This window comes from Marmota flaviventris, chromosome 5 (genome assembly GCF_047511675.1).
Source record: "Marmota flaviventris isolate mMarFla1 chromosome 5, mMarFla1.hap1, whole genome shotgun sequence".
Classification (NCBI taxonomy): domain Eukaryota; kingdom Metazoa; phylum Chordata; class Mammalia; order Rodentia; family Sciuridae; genus Marmota; species Marmota flaviventris.
The window spans coordinates 28605293-28626520 of record NC_092502.1 but is presented as its reverse complement, the minus strand read 5'-3'; the positions used below and the strand labels follow the sequence as shown (position 1 = coordinate 28626520).

The following is a 21228-nucleotide window of genomic DNA, read 5'->3' as shown; positions in this document are numbered from 1 at the left end:
AAAAAAAAAGTTGTCTTGGACTTGATATAATTTTCTGTCCTTGTCTCCACTTTGTAGCCCCAATCTGGCACTACACTGAAACCACTGGCATTAGGGTATTCAATGAGATCTGTGTTGCCAAATCCAAAGAGATATCAGTTTGCATCTTTCTTGCTTCTTAGCCGCATATCACCCAGCTCCTTCTTGATACATGTTCTTCCTTTGGCTTCCAGGATACAATATTCTTGGCTTCCTTCCAACATCACTGGTTGCTCATTTTCAATCTCTTTTGTTGGATCCTCCTTTTCTCCCAGACCTCTTAATGTTGTTGTGTCTCCAGGATTGATACTAGTTCTACTCTCTTTTCTCTCTCTACTCCTTGGTGATCTCTGGTGATCTCCTCCATTCTCATGGCTTTCAATAGTAGAAATATGCTCAGGACTCCCAGGTCTCCATCTCCAGCCCAGACCTCTCTCACAACTCTAGACTGGTTTATCCAGCCTTCAGCTCTGCTCTGAGGTCCAATCAGCACCTCAAACTCACTCATCCAAACTGAGCTCCCCATCTCCACACCACCCCCAACCTGCTCCACCCCTATCCTTCCCTGGGTCTATTGGTAGCCACTGCATCCTTTTAGTTGCTCAGGTCAAAATGTCTCTCTGTGTTCTCTCCCAACCTTCACTCAACTCACTGGACAATGCTGTGGACCCTACCTTCAAAGTCTTTCCAGATACCTTCTTCCCAGTTCCATTGTCATCACGGGTCTCCACTGTCATCCTCTCTTACCTGAATTACTGTCAGAGCCTCCTGATTGGGTCTCTCTGATTCTTTTTTCCTCTAGAGTCTATTCTCAATGCAGTAGTCAAGGTGACCCTTTTAAAAATGTCAGAGTATTGCAATTCTTGGTTTAAAACCTTCTAATAGCCTCCATTTTCCTTAGAATAAAAGCTGAAGTCCTTACAATGACCTATAAGGCCTTAAAAGATACAGCTCCCATCCCACCATATCTCGGACCTCAACTTCTAGTACTCCCACACCCCTGGCTCACTCCACCGGAGCCATGGAGAACCCTACGCTGTGGCATGCAAAGCATCCTCCCTCTGGCTGGTTGTTCCCCTCAGATGCCCACATAGAAACTTCCCTCACCCCCTCTAAATTACTACTCAGTTATCACCTCAATGAGACCTTCCCTAATCACCTTATCTAAAATTACAACTCCTCTCACCCCTGACACCTCCTGTAGGACTTATTCAAACAAAATAATTTTATTTGTGTCTATTTATTGTCAGTCTCCTGCCTGCAGAATGAAAGCTCTATGAGTGATTTTTGTCTTATTCACTGGTGAGACCCAAGCACCAAGAACAGTACCTGTCACGCGGTATAGATGCTCAACAAATATGTGAGTTAAAATCTAACCAGTTGCCAAAGTCAGCTTTCTCTTTGTCCAAATGGGAGATGGGCAAGTATTAAAATCAAGCAAGGCAAACTGAGCTTTCTACAGGACATTATCAGAAGGACTGAAAAACTACTTAAAGGAAATTAATTGTTATTTCATGTAACTTTATGCTGAGTTTGTCATCTTGAATATTCCCAGTGGACAGCCCCTGACCCCTTGAGAAACACTCGATTATTACTTAACAAAACTGATAACAGCATAAGATGAGGTCGTCTCACCCATCTCTATTACCTGGGGCTCTCTTACCCCACAGAAAGAGCAGCCCACTCCTGATTGTCCTTGAACATGTACCTTCAGGCGAGATAGCTATGATGATCCTGCACAGGACGGCACTGTGTCTTTGCCCAGTAGTCACAACCAGCATCCCCCAAAACTGTGCAGGGATTTCTTGGCCAGGAACTGGCTCCTGGGACATCCTCATGTCACCTCCACCTTCCCAGCCTGGGATGCCCATATGAAATCACTCAGGTTGCCAGTGCCTCTTACCTTCAGGGAAATTGAGGCTGTTTCATTGGCGAATAGGAGAATGGCCTGTGGCTGGAGTGTTTTCAGAGAGAAATGGATGTGCCAATTCTGAGCCATAGGGGGTCTGTACTGCACGTAGCTCTGACCACTGAACCTTATAGCAGTACCTGCAAGAGTAATCAGATGTGTCACCATTATTTAAAGTGATCACCATGAAGCCGTTGGACTGATTTTGTCTCATTCAATTCATGGTGACAAACACAGTCACCATTCACATTTCATCCATGGAGAAACTAGACCGGGGTTGGGGGTTAGTTTTCTAGGCCCACATAGCTAGACAGAGGCCATCACCCTGCACACATTCTTCTGGGGCATAGGAATCACTGCCTTAGGTCCCAGCCTGGGGACAGGAACTGTGAGCTTTAATTATTAAGAAAGCCAGGAATGTATCAGTTGAGTGAGTGGAAATCAAAATTTTATCCTATAGCTGAGCATGGTGGCACATGCCTGTAATTCTAGCAACTGGAGAGGCTGAGGCAGGAGGATCACAAGTTCAAGACCAGTCTCAGCAACTTAGTGAGACCCTACAGATGTAATGATGTAACTCAGGGGTAAAGCACCCCTGGGTTCAATCGCTAGTTCAAAAAAAAAAAAAATCCTACAGTTTCCATGTTATTTCTGACATCATCTGAGGAAGAATGAGCTAGAATTTGGAGAGAATTTTGCATGTGCAATTTTAGGACCAGGAAGTTTTTGTATACTCTTTGCACCAGTAGGATTATAATAATTTGGGTAAGCACTTCCCAAGTGAAATGCAAAAAGAAAAAAGGCAAAAACAAAAAAAGTAGTTAGGGGTAAATTGTGCAGTCAAAACTTCTGTCGAATCCTGCATCCTCCATCCTTGCTAAGGCACAGTGGCACAGTAGAGTCAGGCTTCACCTAAACGGGAGTTTCTCAAGCTTATTTGACCATAAGACACTCTTATGTGGACACCCCTGGAAACAGCATCCTGAAGAACCCCTTTTGGGAAATACTGTGTTAGATTAAGTTGTCCTCACCAGGATTGTAGAAATCCATCCTCCCTAGAAGCAGATTCAGCTGTGAAAGCCCTAAATTCCCCAGTGTGAATGAGCCTATCAGTCATCAGGGGAAAGAATGAGTGGTACAGGCTCCAGGCACCTGGGCAAGAGGAGCTGCTAAAGAGAGACGGGGTAAAGGTCAAAGGGAGGAGAAGGAAGCATCAGACAGCCCAAGACACAAGGGCATCCAGGATCCAAAGAGTCCTTCATGTTGGCAGTTTCAAACTCTCTGACCCTGGCATTTCCAATGTAGTAGGGCGTTACTGGATGGGATACTAAAGATGATCAAGACCAAGAAATCTCAAACCTGACTGAATATCAGAATCAGAGGGGGAGTCATTTAAAATAAAGAATCCCAGGCTCTTCCCTATGGAGTCTGATTCAGCAGTCCTGGGTAGGATTTAAAAATGAATATTTAAAAAAATCTTTCCGTGATATATGTGACTAGAACCCAAGGGGCTTCTGAGATGTGGATCATATTTTGATTCTTGATGGAGTGCTGGCTACACAGGTAGCTTTGGTTTGTGAAAATGTACTGAGGTAGACACCTAAGTTGACTTCCTGGGTGTCATATTTCACTAACAATGTTAAACACAACAACAAAAGAAAGAAAGAAAGAAAACGCCTCTCCCCCACGTGATTCTGTTCTGGTGATCAGCCAGCCCATCTAATATTTCTCAAAGTGCAGTCCTGGGACCACCTGCTTCAAATTATATGCCCACTTCAGGACTCTCCCAGAATCTTCTAAATAAAAAACTCTACAGGGGACCCCAAGGAGTAGGCATCTTCAAAAACACACTCCCCAGGTGACTGTGAACAGTGTTGAATTTGAGAACTTCTGTTGTCTGTCGCCAAGTGGGAAAGAGAGATCATCCAGCCACCACAACTTTCCCAGCAACAGGCTTAAGGGAAAAGGCACACAGAGCAGGGAACCCCCTTTCCCATCGGGCATAGCCCATTTGGCCAAAATCCAATGGCCCCTGGAGAAAGTCCACAAATCTGAGAATTTCCCTAACCCAGGTTGGGGGGACCTATGAAAGAGAGGCCAGGCCAGGTAGGGGCAATAGTGAGTTGAAGGTGATGTCACTTTCCTTTTGCGAATGCTCCTGAGCTGGTCCAGGGCATTGGTCTTAATGCCAGGGGTGAGTGCTGGGGGGTGGGGTCTTGTCTGAATCGGAAAGCTTAGTGAAGAGTTTAGGCTTAATGAAATTAGTCAGAAGGCCAGGGGAGGTATGTTTTCTCTCATATGCAGAAGCTAGAGAGGAAAAAGGAAAAGAAAGGTGTGTGCAGATCTTATGGAAATCAGAGAGAGATGATTAGAGGAAAAGGACCAGGGGATGGGAGTCAGGAGAGAGGGGGAAGTGCTAGGGAGTGGTGTTGGCCAAATAACATCATTATATCGCATGTGTGTATGAATATATAACAAGGAATCCCATCATTGCGTTCTGTAATGCATCAATGAAAAAAATGTAGGGGGAAAAAAGATTAGGCTTAGCTTAGGATATACAGTTATTGAATAATTAGAACTTCATTGGAAGCTCTACAGTTTTAGGCAAACCAATACACTCCCCAAACCTCGTTTTCAACTATAGATAGACCTAGTGACTCTGCTTAGTGTAGATGTATACACAGTGTTATGCTTTGGATAGAAGGTGTCCCCCACAAACTCATGTGAAATGATTAGATTATGATAGTGATAACCTCATGGGTGGTTAATCCACCTGATGGATTAATCATTTGAATGAGTGGTAACTGTAGGCAGGTGGGGCATGGTTGGAGGAAGTAGGTCACTGGGGGCATGCCCTTAAGGATTATATTTTGTCCCTGGCTTCTCGCTCAGCTTCCTGGCTGCCATTATCTAAGCAGCTCTCCTCTACCTGCCCTTCAGCCATGAGGTTCGGCCTCACCACAGCAACGGAGCCAGCCGCCTGCAGAGTGAGACCTCTGAAACCAGGAGTCCCAAATAAACTTTTCCTCTTCTAAGTTGGTCTTTCTCAGGTACTTTGGTCACAGCAATGAAAAGCTGACTAATACACACACAGCCTTACAGCACCACTGCCCCATGGGAGTGACACCCATCACTGACATTGGGCTTATTGTGGGCCAGCCATGGGTTGGGTGCTTTTATATCTATCATGTAATTAACTCCTCAGATTCACTTCAGGAGGCAGATGCTATTATTTTCTCTATTTTGTAAGTGAGAAACTGGGGTTACACGGCTAGTAAATGGTGGAGCTATGGTTTGAACTTATGCTGAGTCTAAATCTTGCACTTACGACCAGCAGACTGAGGAAATAATAATGGTAGTAGCATTAACAACTCACATATATTGAATAATTTCTATATATGAGGCCCTCTTCTCAGCAAGCACCGGATGTTTAATACCCATGTAAGGCCTATAACATCCCAGCCCAAGGCACAGACAGATTAAGGAATTGTCCTGTCACCTGGCCAGTAAGAGGCAGGGCTGAGTTTGAACCCAGGCCCTCTGATGCCACAGTCTGTGCTCTTAGCCCCTATTGTATTCTTACTGTGATTTTCAAAATTCCAGGCTGTGGTCAGAAATCGGGTATTATTCTACGACTGGATTTCGCGAGGTCACTGCCTGTGTTACAGTGGTCTCTGGCTTTGGGCCTGATTAGGACGTTCTTTGAACTATCCCACAGAGCCTCTGCAGATCTCCTGCTTAGCCAGGCAGCAAAGCCAGCAGAGGGGACCGTCCCTGGGGAAGACGCGCTCCTCACCGTTGCAGGAGCAGTTCCTGTCCAGATGGTGCCGTGGTGTTAGGATGCTCAGCCTGGCTGTGCTGTACGTGGGCCCGACCCTGGGGTCCAGGTGCACCGTCTCTTGGCAGATTTGACCCTGGCAGCTCGGACCCTGGCAGAGTACCACGGGCATGGCTGATCTCATCTGAATTCCCACCAAGTGCTCCATCTCCTTGGCTGAGCGAGTGATGATGGATGCCAGTTCCTGGATCTTGTAGAAGGTTCTAGAATGCCCCTTAAAGACCAGGAGCACATCCACACCAGCCACGGCCTCTGCAGGCTGAAGGCTGGCCAGATGGATGTTGGCTTGTTTCATGTCCAGCTTGTTGCTGAGGAACCTCTGGAGGTTCCGCCAGTGGTCACTCACCAGCTCCTCTGGGGTGAGCTGGTGGAAGCCCATCCACATGGCCTGCTGCAGAGCCTCTGGCCCCACATGCCACACATGGACCTGGACCCCAGCGGTGGTGGTGAAGGTTCCATCACTGACTGTGACATTGAACGAGTAGCGGCCACGGGGCAGGCCCTGGGCAGCAATGATCTTGCCATCAGGGACACCCACTGAGTAGTGCCTGCCCAGGGGCTCCTCTCCTGCCAGGCTGTAGGTCAGTGTGTCCTCAGGGTCTCTGTCTGTGGCATGGATTTTACCCACCATGCCACCCTGGAACTCCTCCTCCCCGATGGTGATGAAGACCTCCAGTGGGAGGGCTGAGGGCGGATAGTGGCTCCGCTCGGTGACGTGGACTCTGACCCATGTGGACGAGGAGAGGGGAGGGATGCCGCTGTCTGACACCTGTGGGCAGAACAAACACTGCTGTTACCCAGCAGGACCATGGGGCCTCTGGGCCCTGATGAAGGATGGCCTCTTTGAGGGGCCACATTGTCTGCCCTATGCCCACCCCAAGGGCAGGCACAGCATGTTGTCACATTTGAAAAAAAATATCTGGCTCCAAAAGTACACGTATATGTTACAAATTATCTGAAGGCTTTATGGAGAACAGAGGAGGCAGTTACAGCCCACACCACACAGTAAAACAGCTCGATTTCCCACCCGACCTCCCTCTGAGCCTCTTCCTAAATCTCTCCACACATCCTAGGGCCTCCTGACTCCTCATCTGTCTCTTTCCTCACTGAATCTCCTAGTAACTTCAGTGCCCACACATGGCTCCCTGCCCTGCCTACAAACATTTCCTTTGGAGTTTCCTTGACTATGCGACTAGAGTGGGATTTATTCTTTGGGTCAGTCAACAAATACTTCTTGAGCACCTTCTACAGGCCAGGCCCACTTCTAGGATCACAAGTAAAGGGAGGCTGGGTGTGATGGTGCATGCCTGTAACCCCAGCAGCTCAGGAGGCTGAGGCAGGAGGATCGGGAGTTCAAAGCCAGCCCCAGCAAAAGCAAGGTGTTAAGCAACTCAATGAGACCCTGTCTTTAAATGAAAAATACAAAATAGGGCTGGGGATGTGCTCAGTGTTCGAATGCCCCTGAGTTCAATCCCTGGCAACCCCACCATGGAGGAGGAGGAGAATAAATTTGCTACCAAAGAGACAAAACAGGGGATAAAGCACTGTGACGGAAAGAAACAAGCTGAACATAATGAGAAATGACAAGTGAGACATCTGATTTAGATCAGGTGGAAGGGAAAGCATCTCTAATGCCATTCAGGTTGAGTCTAGTGGGTTAAGAAGGAACAGCATGTGTAATGATCCTGGGGTGAGGAAGAAGGTATCTGGCTCAACAAAACAGAAAGGGAGCCAGCAGTGCTGGGGTGAGTGGGCAGGGGATAGGGCCAGTGGTGAGCTGGAAGGGGGAAGCAGGAGTGGCCTCCCTGATGGGCTGAGGAGCGCAGGGTGTTTTTATGCCAGAGTGACAAAAACCCACTGAAGGTTTTAAGTAAGGGTGGCATGGCCTCACTAAATAAGAAAAAGGATATAAATTTAAAAATGCATTTTCCTTTCACGTTTCACCACTCCTCTCTGCAACTTCCTGCCTGACGTAGAAGGACAAGCTTGCCTTCCTTCCCCCAGGGACATTATGACTTTCTCAGCTGTCAACAAGGGGTTCCTTGGCTTTCCCTACAGCGATATCTTGTTTAAGTGTACTCCAACGCTTTCAGTACAGAAAAAAGGTTGCAAAATTACACCTGGAGATAGGTCTCTGGGCCAACACTGAAGAGAGAGCAACAGCACAGCAGGAATGAACTCCTAATTCTAATGTCTAGCTGGCATTAACAGCAACAATGATTGATACTGTTTACTAACGAGAACGTACAGCTGACAGTATCTCAGCACAAACCATCTACCCGTCACTGTGAAATGCTTCAAATGTGTCATCCTAGTTTATCTATGTGTCCAAAGATAGCCAGAGGCTCAATGAGTTCTGAACACCTCAGTGTACCACAAGTCACTTCAAACTCTCTCCCACCTTGACACCTCACTCGTCTGGTTGTTCCTGCTTAAAACACTATCCCGCCCATTTTTCACACGGCTGGCTCCCCAGGTCTCACTGCATAGTTCCCTATGTAACAAATATGTGTGTCTCACAAATATGTGAGACAGACCAATGGAATGGGAGAATGAGTGAATAGACCCAGATATGTTCTCAGAGACTAAAGGTCAGGCCCTTTATCCTGCAGAGAGGTGACCTGCTCAAGGTCACACAGCTGATGAATGGCAGATATAAATTAATCAGCACTGTGTCCGATGAGCCATCGTTTTATTTCCTCATCCTAACTGGTAAACATGTTATTTCTTCTTTTATCCATTTATTGTTCGTCTTCATAATTGGAATCAAAAGCCCCTGGAGACAGGAACCCTTCCCTCCTCATCCCCTGCTCTATTCCTGGCAGCTGGCATAAGGTGGCATGTGTAGGTGCTCAATACATACTTGTTGAGAGACAGACCAATGGAATGGGTGAATGAGTGAATAGACCCAGAGGGGAAGTCTACAGAATAGTAGGAGCCACTGGACTTGAGATTTAGGAAATAGATTTGGGGGGAGTGAAATGAGGAAGAGATGTCCGACCACCACGTTGGCCCCTATTCTTAGACAATTCCACACAACCCATGACAACACCACCACAGTCCCATGCACCACACATATACTCTCTTGTTTGGACCCGCATCAACTCTGTGGGGTAGATCTTTCTAGAACCTGAGGTCCAGAGATTGCTTCTGGCCAACTGCAAAGAATTAGAGCTAAAATGAGGGACTCTGTGTGGGCACCCAGCAGGCGGGAAGAGACCAGGCTTTGGGGTTAGAGTGATGGGGTTTGAAGCACCCCTCTTAGGCTGTACATTAGCAGCACCTGAAGCCAGTCACTTAACCTCTGTGTGACTCTGTTTCCTGTACCTGCCTTGAATGCAACCAGGATTTAATGCAACAATGCGTGTGCATCACCCAGCCCAGGGCCTGGCACACACAGGTTCCACACACCTATTCTAATGACAGAGTACTAGTAGTGCTTTGGCCAGCGTGTTGTCTGTCACCATGGTCACGGTACCACCCGAGGCCCAGCACAGCTCTCACCTCAATCTGAAGCTGATACCATTCCTGGGCCCTTCTGCTGAGGTCCGCAGCGGTCACCAGCCACCCCTCTGGAGTCACTTGGAAGGCAGAACCGACGTTCCCCTTAGTGATTCTGAATGAGTAGGGGGCGCCGTTCTCTGGGGAGTCTGGGTCACTCAGGATCAACTGCAGGACTTTGCTGCCTATGGGAGAGTTCTCCTGAGATCAAGAATGAAAGGAAGCAAAGAGCAGAATGAGTCCTGGTCCTCCATCCAGCATCGTCCTGGAATCGTCCTGAGCACCCTGACTGCTCATCTGACGCCCACCCCTCCAGCCTGCCTTTGAGTTGCTGACTCTTCAATCTGGACAGATGCTCCCCAGGAGCACTGCTAGGTGGGGACGGATATGTTCTCAGAGACTAAAGGTCAGGCCCTTTATCCTGCAGAGAGGTGACCTGCTCAAGGTCACACAGCTGATGAATGGCAGATATAAATTAATTAGCACCTGGGACACATGGGAATTTTGTACTTTTCAGGGCCAGCTGAGCACTTACACATGGTTTCTTGTTTAGTGGACCAACGCAATACACATCTAATGAGCAAATTGAGAGACAATTTGGAATTTAAGAAGAACCGATTCCCTAAGGATCATTCTAACCTTTGTTCTCCAAACGTGGGAATTCAGTCTGCTCTACTGTACCATGGTTGCTATCTAGCTTCCTTTGGTATCGCAATCTTATTATGTACAGAATGTAATAGACAATTGCCTATCCAGACAACGTTTCTCCCTTTTTTTAAAAAAAAATAAAACCCTGATTTTGTTCAAGCATAAAGTAATCATGACCTCAGAAAAGATGTTCCCCTCTTATGAGAAAATGAACTGTGACTGGTCCAAGACAGCTGTAATCTGACTCCCTAAGGGTGAACATTTGATCCAATTCTGACTAGAGAAAAGTCTTCTCCTTCGATTGAAAAAAAAAATGAATGCCAGGTATGATGGCTCACGCCTGTAATCCCAGTGGCTCAGGAGCCCGAGGCAAGAGGATCATGAGTTCAATGAGTTCAAAGCCAGCCTTAGCAAAAAGAAAGGCACTAAGTAATTCAGTGAGACCCTGTCTCTAAATAAAATGCAAAATAGGTCTGGGGATGTGGCTCAATGTTTAAGTGCTCCTGGGTTCAATCCCCGGTACAAAAAAAAAAAAAAAAGAAGTCCTTTTCTATTTGCCTTTGAAGAAGATTAGACAAGAATGTGATATGATATTAGAGCTACAGCAGCCATTTTGCAATCATCAGGGAGAAGATGAAGAAATTTCTAAAACATAAAACACAAAGCCATGATATTGTTTTCTCATTGAAATAACCAAATATGAGTGGAATTTTCTACCATCCAACTTCTGATGATATTAAATAATGTTCTTATTACTGAATGAACTTTTAGTCAGGCAATGTGTTACCTGGTAGCCAAAGCATCTTAACTCATACCTTTAAATTATAAAATAGGTAAAAATAATGGTCTTATTTATGGTCTTGACACTTATGGTCTTGACAATTCCCTTCAAATCCTATTTGTAAACTATTAGCATGGTGGAAACAGCTGGGAATCTGGAAATCATCCTGGGTTTAAATCCTAAGTTTGCTACACCCCACCTATGGAATGTTTCTGCACCTCCATTGTTTAAATCTGTAAAATGGGCCTTGCCTACTTTCATGGTTTTTGTGAGCATGGTAAGTAATGGACCTAGAAGTGCCTAACACAGTGCCTGATTGTTTTTAATCCCACAATCCAGCGCCTCCTTTAGCTGCCTGTGTTGACTTTAGGGTCATCAGTGGCAAGGTCACAGCCAATTGGGTAGTACCTCCTGCTGAAAGGGAAGCTGGACCCAGGGCACCTGGGGAGGCTTGAACTTACTTGGACAGTGGTGCTGTAGTTGAGCTGGAAGAATCTCGGTGGGTTATCGTTGACATCAACCACTTGGACATTAATGTCTGTGTCCTCGTGCAGGGGGGGCAGCCCGCTGTCTGTGGCTCGGAGCCTCAGGGAATAGCTGGATGTCTGTCACAAGATGCCCAGTGGAGAGTTAGCAACAAGACCCTTTACATCTGCTCCTTGACCTATTGCTAAGGTTTTCAGTATTAAAAAAAAAAAAAAAAAAAGATGGAGACACTTCCCATTGCCCAGTCATAGCATTTTAGGGCTCAGGTTCTGCAGTCAGACAGAAGCAGGTGAGATTTAAAACTCAGCCATTCGCTAGATATGAGACCTTGGGATGGTGACCACATATGTGAAGATAATTTCATGTCCCTCTTCCTGGGATTATTCTGAGGATCGAATGTCATAATGTATGTAACTCATTGAGTGACACACAGCGAGTGATCAATAAATGGTAGCTGTTACTGGAATGATCCAATGATCCTGATCAATGGTGACCTGAGCTCCTCCAGGGAGGGTTAAGGGTTCTTCAGTCTCTCTCCTGCCTCTGGCCTCACAGTTCACAGAGGACCCCAGAGAACACAGGTGCACACATTAGGAGCATCAGGGTCAGGTGTGGACCACGATGCATCCACTGGACCAGCAGCAGGGCCAGATCTCTGCTCGGATGAGCTCAGATTGGGCCCCTCCCACGTGACTCACCTGCTCCCAATCCAGAGCCTTGGCCACCTGTAGCTCCCCCTTTTGGGGATGGACAGTGAAGTGCCCGAGCTGGTTCCCTCCTACCAGGCTGTAAGTAATGGCACTATTTAGGGGTCCGTCCTCATCAGTTGCTGAAACCTGCAGTTGGGGAGGTGATGGTGAGAGGAGGTACAACAGGAATCAGAAAGGAATCTTGGCCCCAGGAGCAGAGCAGAGACAGATAGGTCCCTACCAGAATGACTGCCATTCAGCTGGCAGTCTCTACCCCATAGTGATCCCTGCCAAAGGACTCTGTCATGGATTTCAGCATGTGTTCATTTGTTTATTCATCCCCTCATGGTGACAGGGTGTCAGGGCCTGTCCTAAGAAGCTGGGAGGTAGGGAATGTGTCAAAATGAAGATACCCACAGAAAATGTCTAATTTTTATGGGTGATTCTAATTTGGGGTAAAGTCTGATCAATCTTATGAGAGCATGGAGCACCATGATCCTTTCCACCTGGGAGATGAAAAAGGGATTCATGAAGGCTTGGAGGATGCGGAGGGCTTCTGGGAGTGGAGAGAGCGACTTAGAGGAAACACTGTGAGCCCAGAGGCATGACTGTGCAGGAGATCTTGGGGAAAGGTCCATCTTCCTGTGCGGCTGGAGGGCAGGGTGTATGCTGGGAGTGGCAGGAGAGAAGGCTGGAAGGCAGAGTGCAGAGAGCTCATAGAGAACTTATGAATTTATGGAGTTTGGTTCCACTCCAAGGAAGAAGGGAGCAACTTCATATTTAAATGCAAAGAAATAGTATCTAATGTCCCCTCAGTTCCTGCACTCTCTCCACACATAGTAGCATTCCACATCACTAACTGTGACCTGACCCTTCCCAGGCTTTGGAATCTCTGGTAGATCTCTGGGGTCTATCTCTTCTGACTGCTTCCCTATCAAAAAGCTTGCTTATTCCATGCCCACTTTTATCAGAATTTCATTTTATCAAATAGCTCTCATTATCTGTCATAAGAGACGGTACAGTCCCAGTTAAGTCTATGTTGTGTTAATTTGATTGGCCAATCCATGCTCGACAACGACTGGGAAGAGAATGAGATAAGAACCCACCGGAGTCCACACCCCACCACAAGCAACTTACTGTGAGGATGACGTCACCCACGATGGCATTTTCTAAGACCCTGGTGACATACAGGTCCTGAGGGAATCTGGGACGATATTCATTGACATCGGTGATGTTGACCACAATTGTGGTCACATCACTGAGGGAGGACGAACCCCTCCGGCTGCACTCAATGGACAGGAAGTACTTGGGATTTGTCTCAAAGTCGAGGCTCCCATTGACATACAGGAATCCTGAGGAAACAAGAGGCCACAGGAGTGAGGAAACTGGGGGACCACAGAAGCAGTGGGCTGAGGGGTCTTGAGCTCAAACCCAGAAGAGGAGCTTGACAAGGCTGAGATGAATTCCCTCCATCTCCCTCTTCATGTCCCTGTGTGTTGTCCCCTCTCCTTTGCCTTCTCCCCCCCCCCATCTCTCCTTTTCCTCTCATTCTAAAGGCTGGGTTTCCTTCATTTATTTCTGTAATATTTCATTAAACCTCATTTAAATCTGTGATGCCAAATGAGTCTCATTTGTATCCATAACAGAGGCTTCTGGCTGACAACACCTGAACTTGCTGTCCGTCTTAGCATCCGAAGAGCCAACCAGCCCTTATGTGCCAGCAGCACTATGGGAAGAGCTCGGCCCGTCCAACAGTGTCCAACTGAACCTGATCAAACCCTTTGATCCAAATGGCATTCTTAGGAAATAAAGACCTAGAGGGAGGTGTATGGCACTGTATGCAGCCAGCCAATTGAGATATGAAAAATTCTGCCGGACACCTGACTCAAATATTTCATTAATAAATGGCATGAGGATATAAAGAGGAAGAAGAAAACGTTAGCAATTAAAAGAGATTTAAGACACTGTATATCAACCAAATGCAACATGTGGTCACTTTGGGGGTGCTGAAAAGCCATCTTCAAAAGCACCTTTGTGAGATAATCTGAAATTATTGGCTGGTTATTTGATGATATTAATGAATGATTATCTTTTAGGTAAGGTATTATGGTTTTATTATGAAAAGAGTCTACTATCTAGAGATACCCACTAAAGTATTTATAAATGAAATCATTACAGTGTCTGGGATTTGCTTTGAAATAGCTTATCAAGTACCAAAATACAGCTAAATAGGAAGAATTAGCTGTAGTATTCTATAGCATAATAGAGTAACCAGAGTTTACAGCAGCGTAGGATATATTTCAAAATAACTAGAAGAGTCCAAAGGTTCCCAACACATAGAAATGATAAGTGTTGGAGAGGATGGAAATGCTAATCACTCCAATTTGGTCATTACACATTTTAATTACTGTACTGCTATCCAAAAATAATGCAAAAAAACTAGCTAGTATGCTCCATTCCGGTGAGTTGGAGGACTCTGCATGGTGCAGCTGACCTGGGCAGCATGAGGACCTTCCACAAGTTTCTGTGAGTCTGACTTAGGCTCCATGGTCGGAAAGAAAGAAGACAAATGTCCTAACTCTTTCCCTCTCCAGGATAATGAGGGGAAATGGAGGGGTGTCAGGGTGTTTGGAGAGAGTATGAGGGTGACTCTAGGAGGAGGACACTTCTCTTAAAAACCACTTAAACACCAGATTCCAGCAAGTGCTTGGTGCCTCTGTCCCCAAGGAGGGAGGCCCTCTGGGGCTGACCAGAGACCAGGAAGCCACCAACTGTGGGAGGAGACTGGCTCATTGCGGGTCCTGGACCCGGAGCCCTGGGTGGAGACTGGGGAAATACGAAGGCTCCCACATAAGCTGACCCCACGGTGGAAGAAGGGACCAGCACCCAGAGAGAGGGAGAGCAGAGAAAAGCTCAAAGGAGCTCTGCCTTGGGCAGAGACTGTGTGGGGCAGATACACTCTGTACGTGGAGACTCCAATGTTCCCCAAGAACAGGTGGGTCTGGCTCGGGCACCGTCTCACCTGTGCTAGCGTCCAGGCGGAACCTCCCCCGCTCGTTCCCGCCGACGATGCGGTAGCCGGTCTTCTCCGCACCCGGGCGAGTGAGGGTGGCCAGCTGCAGCACCTGCGTGCCATCGGGCGCGTCCTCGCGCACCTGCACGCTGTACTCAGTGTTGAGGAACACGGGCAGGTAGTCCTCCAGGCCCACCACGGAGACCGAGACGGTGCCCAGCGTGGAGAGTGGGATCGGGGATCCCAGGTCCGAGGCACGGACTGTGAGCTCCAGCGCTGTCTGGGGCCCGGCCTCCAGGGGCTTCTCCAGCCGAATCACTCCCGTGGTGGCATCGATAGAAAACTGACCTTCCGCAGAATCCGTCAGAGAGTAGACCACCTGGGCATTGGCTCCTGCCGGGGAGACCAAGGGCAAGATCGATTTTGAGGCCACTCTTTTGGCTTAGCTTACAGCTGAACTTGCAGCCACAGGAGGGTCTAGGGAGAGAGCGCCCCATAAAGGCTGAGACGCTTTGGGTGTGTTCAGAGTGACAACTCTCAAGCCAGTCCTTTTACCTGGGCGGCGGGGGTGTCCAAGGCATTATAGGAAAGTTCTTGGTGGGAGCTTGGGGGTCTAGTCTACAAACCTACTACCTAACTACCTGAAAATGTTATATAGTGTCCAATATCAGCTTATAAATGAAAATTGTGTAAGATAAACCACCCACAGTGAGTCCTTTGGCTGTGTAAAAGTTTAGTACCTTGATTGTGGTGCTGGTTACATGAATGAATACATGAGATGTTACATCAAACTACACACAGGGCACATGCGAATTTGTAACAACGGATCACACTATTATGTATAAATATAATGCACCAATAAACAACCCACATATACAAACACATATACATATATACACACAAATAAGTGCATATAAAGCCTAGTAAAACCAGGATATGGCTTGTGTACAATGAAATTCACCATTCTGTATAAATCACAGGTGCCAATAAAACAATTTAAAAAAGAATACAGCTTGTAGTCTAGTTAGGAGTCATGTACCAATGACAAGCTTCCGGTTTTGATGATACTTACTACAGCCATGTAAGATGTTGTTCCTGGGGAAGCTGAGTGAAGAGAGCTCTCTCAGTACTATTTTTGCAAGTTCCTATGAGTTTATAATTATGTTGAAATAAAAAGTTAAGAAAACAAACACACCCATGGAAAATTCTCAGTAAATTAAAAAAAAAAAATGTTACTCCTGCTTTGGCTCAGATTCTGTTCTGTTCTTTGGTTATGAACAGCTGTTGGACTTGGCTTACACAGGGCCCATAGTGAAAGAAAAATACAAACATTTAATACTCAGCCCTCAGGTCCTTGAACTCACAGATGAATGCAGGCCCTGAGCCTAAGGGGCTCACATTTCACACACATGCATGGACACACACCCCTGTGGTGGAAGTGTGGCGGGGACTGCCTATGAAAAGAGTTGATTCACATCCACCAGATACACACACCAGATAGCTTCCCACTTTAGGCATTTTGATGGAGACACTATCATTTTTCAAGAGAAAGGGAGATGCTGGTCAGGTCACATCTGGAATATTTGGGTAGAATTTAAGGGCTAGAAGAATCATTTTAAAGTGTCAATGGTAAACTGGTTCAAGGCCAGAGAAGGAAAGTGGGATTGCAACCCTATGATTGAAGGCATAGGGCCCTTCCACCCAGAGAGAGGGGCTTGAAGCTAGAGCAAGTAGTGGGTGTATCCTAATGTCAGAAGGGCCATCATGGAAAAGGGGCCTAGGGAATCTGTGTGACTGTAGAGGATTGGAACCAGGATTAACAGGGTCAGCTCCAAAGAGTGGAACTTGATAATTGTCTGAGGAACAATGGGAGTAAGGGATTGTCTAGGAAGTGGGAGCTTTCTGTCCCTGGACGTGTTCCATATGCAAGCAGAGGCCAACTGAGCACTTCCAGGGCCTTGTAGCCATTAGACGAAGAGGTGGGTGAAGTGGATCACTCCAGCTCTCCAGATCTGTCCCATTGAATCCAGCTCTGCAGCTCTAACAAGTCTGTCCATTTGCACCTCTTATCCCAACGCACACATGCATACACATGGGTTTCCCAGATCCAGCTGGGGCTGACTGTTTGCCCTCCCTAGAGCCCTGTATCCCTCCAAAACTCTCAGCTCCTTCTGCCAAGCTAAAGCCCAATCCCTCTAGGAAATTTCAAATTTACTCTGCTGGTGTCAAACAAGGCAGATTATTTTGATCCCACTTTTATTATTATTATCATCATCATATGTTGATCTGGCTACTTTGACCCCAAGGGCATTTTCTAGCCTACTTGAGTTATAAAATTTGACTCAGAACAATTGAGCCACAATAGAACATTTCATGATGGCAGAAGCTATAATTGGCACAATCTGGGACAGATACTCATTGATGAATTCGATTTGTTTTGTGCTGTGGTTTAAGTGTGCCCCCCAAGAGTTCAACTTAATCCCCAAATTCACATGTTAGTGGTGTTTGGAGGTGAGGTCTTTGGGAGGTCATTGAAATTAGATGAAGGCCATGAGGGTGGGGTCCCCATGATGATATTAGCGGTTTTCTAGAAAGAAAATTAGATACTTGAGCCACTTGCTTGCTCCAACTCATAACGTGATGCCCTCCACTGTGTTATGATACAGCATGAGACCAGATGCCAGATGCCAAGCAGAATCCAGGGCCATGTTCTTGGGCTATCCAGCTCCAGTACTGTGAGTCAAATAACCTTCTTTTCTCTATCAATCAACCAGTCTGTGGTATTTAGTTATAGTAACAGAAAAGAGACTAAGACACCTTCTAAATTTTTAAAAGGAAAAGAATCAACCCCAGTGAAAATACTGTCATTGAAATTAGAATGTAAAATATCAAAAATATCTCAACTTCTTGTACAGAAATGGATCGAGGAATTCAGTAGATTTAATGTAGTTAGTGCCCCAAATTCCTTTCTTTTGTCAAATTAATTTGAGTTGAATAATTCTGATTGGTATGTTTCTTTTTAAAAAAATATGAAACAAATCTTTTCATTTTTCAAATGTCTTAACAATTTTACATGTAAGTCAACCTTTAAGATAAACACAAAATGTCCCAGTTTGTAATTTAAAAAAAAAACCAACAAAACAACAACAACAAAAAAACCTCAAGCACCCTCTCTGTGTACAGCACTATTCTAGGTGCAATAAAAGAAAATCTTAACCTTTGGAACAAGATTTCATCTTTTCTAGAGAGTAAAAATACAAAAAAAAAAAAAAAAAAAATGGCCCTTACTTCCCACTAATCTGCCCCAAACCCCAAATAAGAAAGAACTCCTTTTCACTAAAACATTTTAAAATAAACCATTTTCCATGCAAAGCCAGTTGATTGGTATATTTCTGATTGAGTGTTTATATTCAAAATGCTTTGGGGCAAAAAGCAAACAAAAAGTTCTTGAAGCTGAATGGCAGTATTGAAAGTTCTCCAGGTCTAATATCAGGGGAGAAGCACTGAGACTGAAATGCCTCGTACCTGCCTCGAAACATGGCTAAAATCATTTGTCAGACAGCACTTGGTGTTATACACACAGAGGATGCTTGAGTTGTTGTTGCTGTTGTTGTTTTTTAATTAACAAACTGGTAAATTTGTGCTTATCTTCAAAGTTGAGTTACATTGACTTACATGTAAAATTGTTTTAAGACACTTGAAAAATAAGTGGATTTGTTTCATATTTTTTAGAAAAGAAACATACCCATCAGAATGCAGTGGTACCCCAACATTTCCTACCTGTAGGCATGCAGAGATGCAACAAGTGGATACAGTCCTCACCAGTCCCAGAGAGACACAGAGAGAGCCAATGGTAGATCAAAAAGGCGGAACAGTAGAAGTGGCTTCCACTCCTTCTCAGACTCACCTTGGTCAGGGTCCCGGGCAAATACCACAGCCACGGGGGTCTTAACTGTGGTGTTGTCGAAGACAGCCACAGCACAGTGGCTGGGGAAGAATCGTGGCGCATTGTCATTCACATCCTCCACGTGGAGGGTGACGTCCGCCTGGCACGATCGACCACCTCCATCCGTTGCCTTGGCAACAAGGTTGTACACATCCTTCTTCTCACGGTCCAGGGCTGTGAATGTGGTCAGCTCCCCTGGCCAGAGAAATGACAGAAATTGAGTTTTCTCTGGGTGTGTGCTCTCTAGATATCCATAGGAGACAATCCCAGTCACAGAGTTTATCGCAGTGAAAAGGTGTCAGTACGGTGTATGTGCAGAGGAAAGAAGCCCAGCCTATACCCCCAACACCCACCTGCTTCCTACTGCTCCCAATCACACTCCACCACTATCATCACTGAGATCTCAGTCTCCATCCCTGAGAGCTCAGTTTCCTTTTCATGCCTAAAGGTGGTAATTGTTAGTGTACCATTGCATTCTGACTGGTGTGTTTCTTTTCTAAAAAATATGAATCAAATCCATTCATTTTTCAAGTGTCTTTCAAATAGGGGCTGGTTAAGTATATTATGTTGGCCATACAGTAACCTGCTGTATAATCTGAAATGAATTATGATAGAGCTTTATGTTCTGGCTTTGATAACATCTGCAAAATAAATTGCAAGTGAAGAAAATCAAGTAAGAAAAAGAGTATTCTATTTTTGTGAAAGAATTACACAGAGATTTTAGAGATGCGTGGGAAAGCAGTGTGGTAGAACAGCCACCAGAGTCCCTGTCTTTGGGGGCAGGGGCTATCATCTGCAATTTCCAGTTTCTGCATAACACACATCTACGCTGTTTGAATTTTGTACAATGAGCACGTATTATTTCCATATTCTGAAAAACCGCCCAGTTTGTTTTTCTTCTAAGTCCTCACTGTTCATCCTGCAGCTGAACAAACAGAAGCCAGGGGAGATTAGGAAACCTGCCTGAGTCACTCAGCACGCCTGTGCTGGGGTCAAGAAGGATGACTTTGTCTCCCATCTACCTGGAGAGCTTCCTGGGACATCACTCTCACTGGCCACCTCCCTGCTCAAGAATCTCCAAGTTCATGCTTTGAGCTATTGAATTCAAGCCAAGTGTGGGCAGCTGGCCCTTGTGACCTTGATCTTGCTTGCTACCCACCCCCAACTGCTCCCTACAGCAGCAGGACAGGAATCCACCTGGGGAACTACTCTTGCAGAGGAAGCACAACCTACCCCATATCACCTAGATCCCGCAGCCCAGCCTCTCCCGGCTATTCATGGGCTCTCTGTTTCCCTCTCTGCGCTTTATCCCCTACCTAGTCATGATGACCAAGGCAACCACATCCACTGTGCTCCTCTTAAGCCCGGATCTGGGCTAGCCTTCCATGTGCTTTATTGCTTGTGATCCTTACAAAGTCCTATTAGCTATTATCCCCCATTTGAGAATTTTAGAGAATTTATAAATGGCCCTTCTCTGCCATTCTCTGGCCTCTGGAATAACTACTATATGTCCTCAAGTCTCACATACAATGGCATTTCCTCAAAGAAGTTTTGCTTACCCCTTCTCCCCAAACTAATTTAATTTCTCTTGGCAAATAAACACCCCATGTTTCTTCTTAACACATTTCAAACCTCTGATCTAATGAATGCCTTTCCTATTACATGACAATGACCTGGATCTTATCTTATCAGTCCATTGATTATGTCTCCAGCATCTAGTGCAATGCTTGGCACATGTACCAATATGTATGTTTGCTCATGTCTGCTGACAGATGTATAGATGGGTTAGTGAATTCCTGCTCCTTCTCCAAAGAGCCTTCCATGGCACTGGGCACTTGGTATTCAGTAAATAAGTTCTGATCTTGATCCTGCAACTCAGGAAACCCACCTGTATGAGGATCCAGCTTGAATTCATGTGCCCCAGGTCCATGCAGAGAATACGTGATCTGAGCATTGGTGTCGGTGTCCAAGTCTGTAGCCGAAACTTTCAAAATGAAGTGTCCTGGAGATACATCTTCACGAACGTTGCCAGTATAGAGAAGCTGGAGAGGAAAAGAAAAAGAGGAAGAGTGTGGAAGCTATACTTAGAGAGAGCAAAAATGATAGAGACGGAGGCCAGAGACAGAGAGAAAGAGAGAGGGGGAGGAGAACAGAGGGAAGGAGAAACATAAGGAAAATGGAGACTAAAAACTAGAAGAAGGATGACAAGACAACAAATCAGAAAAGACGGGATGAAGAAGAAATTCCACCCAAAAGCCCACATGCAGGGCTAGAGGGCCTGCTGCAGCCTACCTGACAAGGAGCCCAGGGAGGCTTCTGGGTGAGATGGGCTTGACACCAGGGGTCTCAGCCACTCCAGGCCAATCCCCCACCTCTGTGAAGAGGCTAGACGGTCAGGC

The 21228-nt window shown here is 46.0% G+C and overlaps 1 protein-coding gene across 1 annotated transcript in view; it reads right to left on the bottom strand.

Annotated features, from left to right (window-relative positions):
• Positions 1-21228, bottom strand: part of Fat2 (FAT atypical cadherin 2) — a 74406-nt gene that overhangs the window by 22508 nt on the left and 30670 nt on the right. Inside the window, exons 11-19 of the mRNA XM_027938564.2 lie at positions 20718-20871; positions 18791-19024; positions 14893-15276; positions 13008-13222; positions 11880-12017; positions 11157-11300; positions 9270-9467; positions 5724-6534; positions 1922-2067 (exon numbers count right to left, since the gene is read on the bottom strand). Coding sequence (XP_027794365.2) covers positions 1922-2067; positions 5724-6534; positions 9270-9467; positions 11157-11300; positions 11880-12017; positions 13008-13222; positions 14893-15276; positions 18791-19024; positions 20718-20871 — 2424 coding nt within the window. The remainder of the gene's footprint in view (positions 1-1921; positions 2068-5723; positions 6535-9269; positions 9468-11156; positions 11301-11879; positions 12018-13007; positions 13223-14892; positions 15277-18790; positions 19025-20717; positions 20872-21228) is intronic.